General features: G+C 34.1%; 1 protein-coding gene across 7 annotated transcripts; it reads left to right on the forward strand.

Moving 5' to 3' along the window:
* Positions 1-862: 862 nt before the first annotated feature.
* Positions 863-9353, forward strand: ARC3 (GTP binding protein). Of its 7 annotated transcripts, none has more exons than XM_085740689.1 (16): positions 863-1217; positions 1302-1360; positions 1613-1677; positions 2034-2168; positions 2469-2517; positions 3711-3823; positions 3912-3983; positions 4110-4220; positions 4466-4647; positions 5629-5907; positions 6003-6076; positions 6186-6511; positions 6861-6965; positions 7091-7228; positions 7487-7653; positions 9016-9353. In XM_085740689.1, the coding sequence occupies exons 1-16, from the start codon at positions 892-894 to the stop codon at positions 9071-9073; spliced, it is 2259 nt and encodes a 752-aa protein (XP_085596815.1). In that variant the 5' UTR covers positions 863-891; the 3' UTR covers positions 9074-9353. The 7 variants fall into 7 exon arrangements, with proteins under 7 accessions (XP_085596815.1, XP_085596816.1, XP_085596817.1 ...); XM_085740690.1 differs by having other exon boundaries at positions 5632-5907; XM_085740691.1 differs by having other exon boundaries at positions 1625-1677.
* The last annotated feature ends 888 nt before the right edge of the window (positions 9354-10241 follow it).

Below are 10241 nucleotides of genomic sequence, written 5' to 3' on the forward strand. Positions count from 1 at the left end.
TCATATCATTCATTATAAAAAGTATTATCATAAACAATGAAGGACTATTATAACGTCAAACACGATCTTAACTAACAGATTGCACAATCAAATAATATTTTGAAATTTTGATACATAGACTATAATAATTACTCCATCCGTTTCAAAATATAAGCAAAATTGACTTTTTAGGTTCATTCATTTAATGATGTATGTGGTCCATATTATGAACCACGTACATCATTAAATGAATGAACCTAAAAAGTAAATTTTGCTTATATTTAAAAGCAGATGGAGTACTTGTTACACATTTAAAAATCAAAATGACCATTACACGTTAAACTTTATTATGTTTTCCATTTGATCCTTTTATATCGAGCGTATTTCAAACTTCACTTAAACCTTCACATCTTTTAACGATGATATTACAAATATGTTTAGAATCGCATAAAAGAGTTTTTTTTTTTAACATATAAAAGAATGTATTCGTAAACTTAACTCAATTAGTAAGACAATACATAATACTCCCCCTGTCTCACAATAATTGTCACTTTACCATTTTTTCTTTTTCTCAAAATAATTGTCACTTTAGAATATCAATACAACATTTATTATTTTTTTCATTAATATACCCTTATTTATTGAATTTCATCAAACTTAACTACTCTACTAACTACAATTAATAAGGGTGTTTAAGTAAATGACACTAATTTTACTATCAAAATCAACCCAACTAATCATTTCCTTAATAACCGTGCACAAACCTTAAACGACTATAATTTAGAGACGGTGGGAGTATATGCAAGTTTAAAGTTAAAAAAAAAAAAAAAAAAAAAAAAAAAAAAAAAAACTTAGCTAAGCCTCCTTGATGGAAGGAAGCCTTATCTATCCTGTACAACAACGCAACGCTAAATGGAGCTTACTGCACATCCCACAACCTTCAAAGCCATTTCTAATTTCACCTTGAATCAATTTCAATTTCAATGTCGATGTTCTCTTTCTCTTCTTCGTCACTGCCATTATGGATTTCGTCACAATCGCAATTCAAAACCGTTTCTACACATCACAATGTGCACGGAGGACAAACTTCCATTGTCCAACGGTTACAGCGGCGGAATTGATATCGGAGAAGAAGCGAAATCCGATTTGGTTGAAGTCATTGCAATTGGCGGTAGAAAGGACGCTGTTATTGATTTCTGCTTGAATTCTCCATTTCAGCTGTCTTCTCTGCGCTTTTGGTAATCATCTAGTCTAGACCTAATTTCATGCAATCGCTATTTAGTAAGATTAGATTATAATTGTTGATGTTCTCTTTGTGACAGGAATATCATTGTGAAAGATTCACAAGAAGCACAATTACAACAGAGGTCTACTAAACAAGGTTTGCATCTCATTTCTATGATTCTTCTTCGCTTGTTCTTCGTTGTATATGCATTTCACTACTAAAAATGAAGCTTAAACCTCAAACCAGAATACAGATTCATTATGTATATCACAATGTTTCAATAAAATAGTAAATAAGTAAAGAAAAACAGGGGGAATGTCTTGTTTCAAAAATGAAATTTAGTTCAAATATCCATTCATATGTCACATACTGTTGTTTAAAGGAACTGATATTTAATTATCTCTGCAGAACCTTCCCCAGGAATCGTCAAAGCCCCACTATTTATGAAGTCGTGCTCAAAGACCATTGTCCTTGTTTGTACATTCCTTTCCTTAAAACTCTCGTAGCAAAATCTTTGTTTCAATATTGGCGATCTTCATCCATAAAGTTACCTCAAGTGTAGTTTGCTTTATCATGTTAAACTGATGTTTGAACTTTGAAGTACATAAGTCACTTGAACTACTTAAATTTGCTGTTCATTACCGTAGAAAAGATATTTTATTCTATTCAACTGAAATTCTTAGGCATGCATGACTTTTTGGATTGTTAGATACTGTAAAGCTGACTGACATGAATTAGGATGTATGGCCTAAGTTGTATTTTTCCAGCCATGATTCGTGAAAGTGGTCTAAATATGGACCTTTGGTTATTCCCCGTTTTTCTTCCTTAGGTGGCTAGTGCAGGATATGGATCAGACCACACTGTCGCTTTTGATATTTTTGAAACTGTAAGGTCCACAAACGGACTCACAATTGCCATAGTTTTGAAGCCTTTTAGCTTTGAAGGGTTAAGACGAAAAGATGAGGTATGCATGACGCTTTGTATGATTTATTTTGTTACTGTAATGGCATCAGAACTCATAACCTCAAAACAATCTCTATGATAGTATTTGAAACATATCTCAGTGCAATATGATGAATAATTCAGTGAGCTCAACATTTTATCAATTATGATTTTTTGAAAAAATGCTACTAGATGTTATTAACCATCTTAAAATTTTTTTTTTAGTTAATGATTGGTTTAGTTTCCTTGTTTAATCAATTATGTTTTGTAATTCAAGCATTTTTGTTCGCATGATATAATTATTCGTGTCATGAATTCTCAGGTAAAAGCTTTGATGGGGAAACTTAAGGAGAATACTAATTTACTTATTGGTGAGCTATGTGCCATATTTTTGCAACTTTTTCTTTTTCTGAAAGAAGATTTAGTTGTGTTGATGATTAAAAACTTCATTAAAGGCTGTCGTATCATGTTTGGCTGTGCTAAGTCTGAAGGTGAAGCTTGCTGATGTTTGGCTCAATGTCTTTTTTTGTCCGGTAACACAATATGTGAAGACCTATGAATTCAGTAGTAAGGAGAGTAGATCAAATGGAGGGGAGTCAAATCACTAGAGGTAGATGAAGACCTAGGAAAACAATAAGAGAAACTATCAAGAAGGATATATAGATTAATGCGTTTGATAAAAATATGGTTTATGATAAAACAGTATGGCGTTGTTTGATTCATGTAGCCGACCCCACTTAGTGGAATAAGGCGTGGTTGTTGTAACACATTATATGAAAGCGAATCAGTTATAAAATCAATACTTGTCAATCTGATATTTGGTAGGTGTCAGTTGGGCTTGTTAGTCTCATGGCCATGGGTCTGGACTATGGAGTGACTTTATGATGTAGTGAAGAACAGAGGGAAATATATATTTTTATTTACTTCATATAAAATAAATACCCTTATAAATTTCATGGCTAAATTCTCTTTTGCAAGATTTTCTTTGCTTACCAGCTTGAAATCATAGAAAGTATGAGAATTGGGCACATGAGACTGATTTTGAAGACCTTCCTATAAGTATGAAGTAACCAATTATTAGATAAAAATCAATTTTTTTTACATATTTTAGGAATGCTTTTTGAATTATATTTCCTGCATGCCACACATACAAAAGAACTCCGATCCATATTGCCTGAAAAAACTCAAACTTGGACACAGTTATCAATACATTTTTTTTAAAAAATATATAACTTATTTCCTGCATTCTTAAAAATAAATAAATTATCAGTACATTTACTTCAACCAACCACGCTGCTTGTAATGCAAAAAAAAAAAGGCATTCTTAAGAGTTTCTCAAGTTTAACATGCATATGGTGACAATAATTGGAAAGGTATGGTAATTGGATGGATTTCTATCATTGGGACTAAGGGTGGTTGCTGGAAGTGGTTTAAAGTTCCAGTCAATTAAACTGATAAAAGTTGAATAAGAGAAGAAAGAAAAATATAATTTATTTTTAATAGGATCATCAAAACGCCTACAAAAAGTTTGAAAATTTGCCCACTTTTGTTGTTTATGAGACAGAAATTGATATCGACGCACTTCTCAAAAAAGACTTGTTGACTCTAGATGAGGCTATGAAGATTGCAAATGATGCTGTTTTGCTAGCTATTATGGCCATATCTGTTCTAAAATCTGTAAGTTTCATTTCGAAGTATTTCTTTTGCTCTTTGTTTGTGTAAAAATAGCATATGGTTAAAGACTTATAGATGGAATGTTTTACAGGAAATGCACAGAAAATATATAGATAGATTGCATAATAGCATGAAAGAAACCTGCAATTCAGAAATTATTAAAGTAAGTTCTAAGATTCTCTCAGACATTTTCCCCATTAGCCCTGTTTGTTTATATCTTTCTTGAAATAGGACCAAACTTGATTATCAATGCACTCACTTTTTCTAAAACCTGTCTTACTATTTACAGATATTGGAGTGTTATAAAGAAGCCAGAATTGGATTTGGGGCTGCTTATAATATCAAAACTTCAATTTTGCAGTCTATATTTGATTGTCCTTTCCTGGGTGTTTCTTTGAAGGTATCGCCTAGCTTAAATTTTCACACTTTTTAGTTATTTTTGCTTTGTTTGCAGATTGCACAAATGCATTTTTTTCTCTTTTGCATAAAATGACCATATTGCTGGTAGACCCTTTTTCAGAATGATTTCCTCTGCCATTTGTTTTAGATAATTTTTTAAGAGTATTTGATCTTAAGCTTTTTACTCTTCTGATTCTCATTCCTTCTCTTCCATTGTATAAAATTATAATTGCCATGTTTTTTCAGGATCCAAATAGTGCAGTCATATGCATTATTGCGTGTTCTGAGCCCATCAATGATAGTGATATAGCAGTCTTTCTGCGTATTTTCCGTCAAACAACAGAATACACGAGGGATATTATAATATCAACAGTACTTGAGCCTGATGTCGAGCCCAACCTACTGATCACGACTGTCCTTACACTTAGGTAAGTATCTTTGTTTTGTTGCAAAGAGAAGGAGACTTTTGTTTGTAATCATCTATCTCACTTGAAGTTACGAATGCTTGTTAGTAAACTCTTTTTTCATGACTGAATTTGATAGCAGCAATAGTTCTTACTGTTAATGTTGCCGTGCGATTGACACTAAGCATGATTTATCTACATGTGACGTGACTCAAATGTTAAATGCGTGGATGTTGTCTAATTTTCTGTAGTCTCGGCATCAGTATAAAAGTTCAGAAAACTTTTTGCTGGTAAAATGCTAGTTTTGATATATTATGCATGCCTTATTGTCAAATACGAGCTTTCCAAAAAAAAAATACGAGCTTCAAGTTTCTTCCTCATGTTGTATACGGGCCTTGATGGAGTTTTTTTTTCCTTCTGATTTTACGCTTGTGGTTTGCATCAATGGGATGGGGGTTTTTTTGAAGTCAAATTGATGTATAATCTGATTTTAAATCGATAAAACTGGCACTGAGGTACTAGATTTTGGAAAACAGGTATCTGAAAATCCTGCAGAACTAAAGGTAGTGAAATTGCTGGTAATAATAAGTGATTGACAATATACAAGGATCTGATCATTGGTTTAATGTAAGAGTGTTTAGATAGGATTAACAGAAGAATTTCAAGTGTCTGTTGGTTTAACGTAAGAGTGTTTAGATAGGATTACCAAAAGAATTTCAAGTGTCTGTTAAGTGGCTGTGAACAGGTCTTAAGAAGAATGAATTTGTGTGATGATTATGAGGAAATTTCTTATAACATTTTGCTGTTGACTATCCTTTGAAAATAATTGTCATTCAGTAGACCATTGCTTCTTGGTCATTGGATAGTGTGGTATGTTAATTTTGATGGTAATGATTAACCAGATCAGATGTAAGCAATGGGACAAGGTTTTTCTTGATTTGTTAAGTATTAGGGGTCCATACGTCCAAGAATGTTTGACAGGTTTCCCTCTTCATATGATTATAGCAGCTCAACCGTACAACAACCTTCCCAGAGTGGTGGTATACTATCCAAACTTGCCCTGCATTTTCCTCTTGTTTTTGGCTTTTGGGGAAAACATAGTCAGCAACAAACTGTCTCTGGGAAAGAGGATGCAGTATCTTCTCATGAAACAATGAGATCTTATAACGTTGATAAGGGGGAAAATAGGATTGCTCCCAGTATTATAGATGACAGATTTGACAAACACTGCGCAGAGTTGGAGCCAAACACGAGCAATAACGGCTCAAAGTTGTCTGCTTCAAGGTTTCCTCTCTATCTTCTTTCATTATCTTACATGCAGTTTCTCTCTTTTTTTTCCTTCCTTTTTTAAACAAATTTTATCCTGTATTACATGACAGGGATTCTGAAAAAAATGAAGATTTATTTGACACCTCTAATTGTCCTATCCCTTATGAATCCGTTAATGAAGAAGGTAATTTTGAGAGATGGATAATTATTTTTCTGTGTTGGTGCACTTGACAATTGTGAATAATTTCTATATCTGCTGTTTAATTGTTCATGTTCAAATCAACTTGCACTAGGTGACTCTGCTTTTCCTAGGGAGCAGCTTGGAAACTGGAATCTGGGCCCTGGATTTGAAGTGGCAAAAGAGTGGGCCCAAGAAAGGGAAGCTGATGATACACCAATGGTGGATAACCTAAGCATATTCCACCTTCCTGTTGGTGTGAGGCCTTCCGAAGAGTCGAAAGACTGTTTAGAAATCTCATTTATGTCAAAAAAGCATGAGCCGGAGGCAGGTGTGGAAGCAGTGATGGAATTTACATCTTCATTTTTGAAGGCAAAACACGGTAATAGTAACAAACCAAAGAAGCACGGTGTTCTGTCTGTTCGTGCAGCATCTATGCTGGTAAGAGTGACTTGAATTTTTTTATGATTGCTCATGCATATATTACTGAAAGAGAGAACATTAGCAATGTTCTGTCAGTATTATTAATGATATTGGTGGGAAAAAGTGTTATCCTAGAAACGCATGAATTCTGTAGCTGACAATGTAAATGACACAGTTCTTTATACTAAGAATAAAGGAAGTGTGGACGCTGATCCATTGAGATTTGTTAAAGTTTAATTGTAAAGTAGTAGGTTGAACTATGCAATTAATTCATTTGTTTTAAACTTTCATTTTTGTATTGTAAATTTTGAAAATATATTGTAATCCAGGTGGTAAGAATTTTTTAGGTTTGACTTTATATTTACAGGAGGCAGAACGTGATTTGTCAACAAAGTGGAGTCCTGTTGTGGAAATACAATATAGGGGAGGAAGATACAAGGGACGATGCCAAGGTGGTCTGCCTGAAGGGAAGGTAAATTCTTACAAATTTATAAAAGCAAGCAGAGCTTATTCCAGCTAGACTCCAAAATTCTTTTTCTCTTTTTTTGGCCAACAAGCTGAAGAGAATAATTATGTTAAATGAAAATCTACAACCAGGGGCGTCTTGTTCTTGGAGATGGAAATATCTATGATGGTTTATGGCACAGCGGCAAGAGATCAGGTCCAGGAACATTCTATTTCAAGAATGGAGATATGTTTCAAGGATCGTGGAGGGATGATGTCATGCACGGCAAGGTTTGTACGTTTTTAAATTTAACTCTGGTCAAAGCTCAACATGAACAATAAGTAATTATATTTTAATATCATTTTTCCGTTGATATGTTGTACCAATACTCAAATTACTGCTGTATGCAAGTTTTCTAGCAACTGTTATTGTATGGGCCATGTGGGGTTTTCTTAGCCGAAACGTCTAATTTATGTGCGTGTGAGAGCACTGACTATTACTTTGGTAAAACACTAGAAGAAGGTAAATGATGCTTATCAATTATGTAGGGTTGGTTTTATTTTCACACTGGTGATCGGTGGTTTGCAAACTTCTGGAAGGGAAAGGCAAATGGAGAGGGGCGGTTTTACACAAAGTCTGGTGATGCCTTCTTTGGCAATTTCAAAGACGGATGGCGGCATGGCCAGTTTTTTTGTGTGAATGCAAATGGAGAGAGGTAAAAGCTCAGTTAGTTTAGTTAGTTGAGTTGTTCACTGTGTTTTATGAGGGGAGCCTTGATGCAATGGTAAAGTTGTTGTCACGTGACTGAAAGGTCACGGGATCAAGTCCTGGAAACAGCCTCTTGTGTAAAAAACAGGGTGAGGCTGCGTACAATACACCAAAATGGTGGATCCCTTCCCGGACCCTGTGTATGCGGGAGCTTTAGTGCACTGGGCTGCCCTTTTTGTTCACATGTGTATTATCTTTCAGTATGCTGATTATATTTCTTCGCCAAACAACTTATATTAGCCACCGTTTAAGTCTTCTTTCTGTTAGACATGACATTGACATTTGAGAGGAAAAAGAAGTGTTGTTGAAGGACCTCAAGTCCTGAACTTTAATTTGACCACCAATCCAGGACATTAATTTTAGTGTGATAGTCATTGTGGCATCATTTATTCGTATAAATAATTTTACTTGGTAGGAAAGAAAGTCTTAGTTGAATATGTGTGAAGAAGACTTGTAAACGCATCAGTAGTAAAGATTGATGATATGGAGGATGGTCCAATACCTAGAGATAGAAGAAGGCCAAAAGAAAAAACATCAGACCGAATCAATAAGAGAGGTGTCGAGATAAATGGCAGGACTTTATAGCAATCAATTGATCCATGTGGCTAACCTTATCCAGGGGGAAAAGTCTTGGTTATAGTTGTCTGTAATTGAGGTAATTTTATTATTTTGGTCCAGGCAGCGACTGCCATCAAGACGACAAATATAAAATTAGGCACAAGATAGAAAACTCTTCTACAAGAATCTAAGCTTAAAACCAACTTGTCAAAGCCATCTGGTACTTCATTAGATTCACGTAGAATATTAACAAAAGGGCAGATATCAATTCTGGACAAGAACTCTGAATTTCCTTCGCGGAAGTTAAAACTTGGATAAAGATAGGTGCATCCTTTGTTGATTAATTGATGTTTGGGAGTTAGATTCAACTATGACCCTCGCTCCTACCAACTTCAAACCATGATAAACCATGATAGAGGTTCGATCCCATAATTAATTATACTTCGCGTTTTTTAAGAGGCAAAGCCCTTGTCAAGCATCCCCCTGTTTACAAACTTGTGTTTAACTTCTATCACTACCAATTTGAAATGTCAAAATGTTAATCTTGCAACTTTTCAAACTTTACAATTGGAGTATATAGGATACACTTCATGTGAATGAAAATGATAACTTAGATCTATTGACTATTAACCATTATTTTTTGGGTAAAATTTCGGACATCTGTAGTGAAATGACTGAAGAATATTGTACTTACCGTTTAGTTTGATTGCCTGTCATGGAATTGACTTTCTGTGTACTGTCATGTGAATAGGTACACTGAAATTTGGGATCACGGTGTTCTTCTACACAGCAAGTGTTTAGACAGATGACTAAGCTGGATAAATGTGGTTCCTAAAATTGTGATTATTACTGTGAATCTTAGTCTTTTTTTCTTCATACTTCTCTTTGTATGTTGTATAATAGCGGTATTTTTACATACGATGAAGGCAAGGAAGTTTGAACCTAGGACGTTATGTATACTACCTCAGCCTCTAACCTCTAGACCGATCCTAATGGCTTTGTATAATAGGTGTTTATTGTGGGCACATGTATTATTCTACTTTATTTTTAAGGCAAAACCAATTTTATTCTATTTTATTTTTACCTTGAGCCTTATAGTCTTTGTTTCGGCTTTTTATATTGTACAATTGCTGTTTGTGCACTTTTGTGTGTTTGTGTAAAAGCACTTATTGATGCTAATTGCTAACTGTATATAAGTTTTGTTCATATTCTCAATCTTTTTGTTAAAAAATAAATTCTAGAGGCATTTAAGGCATTGGAGTCTCACCAATTGACACTTCAATTCTCGATTTTACTTGCTGAAACTTGCAACAATCCAATTGCTACGACGTAGCAATAACTCTACTATCGATTAATAAGAGAAATATGATAAAAAGGATTACGGCTGTCATGCCCCCTGGCTGGAATCCAAACCTATAGTTGGCCTAGTCAATGTGTTGGATGGAATATATAATACTCCCTCTGGTCCTATATATAAGAAAATATTCTTTTTTTAGGTACATTGAATAATTAATGTATCTCGTTTACAATGAAGACTAGATATGTATCTAAAAAAAGAATCTTTTCTTATATATAGGACCGTAGGGAGTATATCTGGAAGCTGATATCACATCTCAACTTTGAATCGGTTAAATTATAAAATTACCAGATGTTGAAGCTTTACAGCGTTTGATAGAGAAGTTGACTTAGTTGATAGAGAAGTTGACCTAAGTCAACTTCTCTATCAACTACGCACCCTAAGATATCTAGCATAATTGATCGATTAATGTGGTTCAAGTAGTTGATAGAGAAGTTGACTTAGGGTGCGTTTGGTAAAAATTAAGCTATAAGATATCTTATAGCTGATAAGCTATCTAATAGCTGAAAAGCTAACTTATAATTGATGGTTGATAGTTCAAAGCTTATAGTTGAAAAACTAATTGATTGGAATTGAAGTGTTTGATAAAATTAGTTTTTGAAGTGGCCAATAAATATGAT

Source organism: Medicago sativa, chromosome 1 (assembly GCF_051527215.1).
Source record: "Medicago sativa cultivar Bolivia chromosome 1, Bolivia_mono, whole genome shotgun sequence".
Lineage (NCBI taxonomy): Eukaryota > Viridiplantae > Streptophyta > Magnoliopsida > Fabales > Fabaceae > Medicago > Medicago sativa.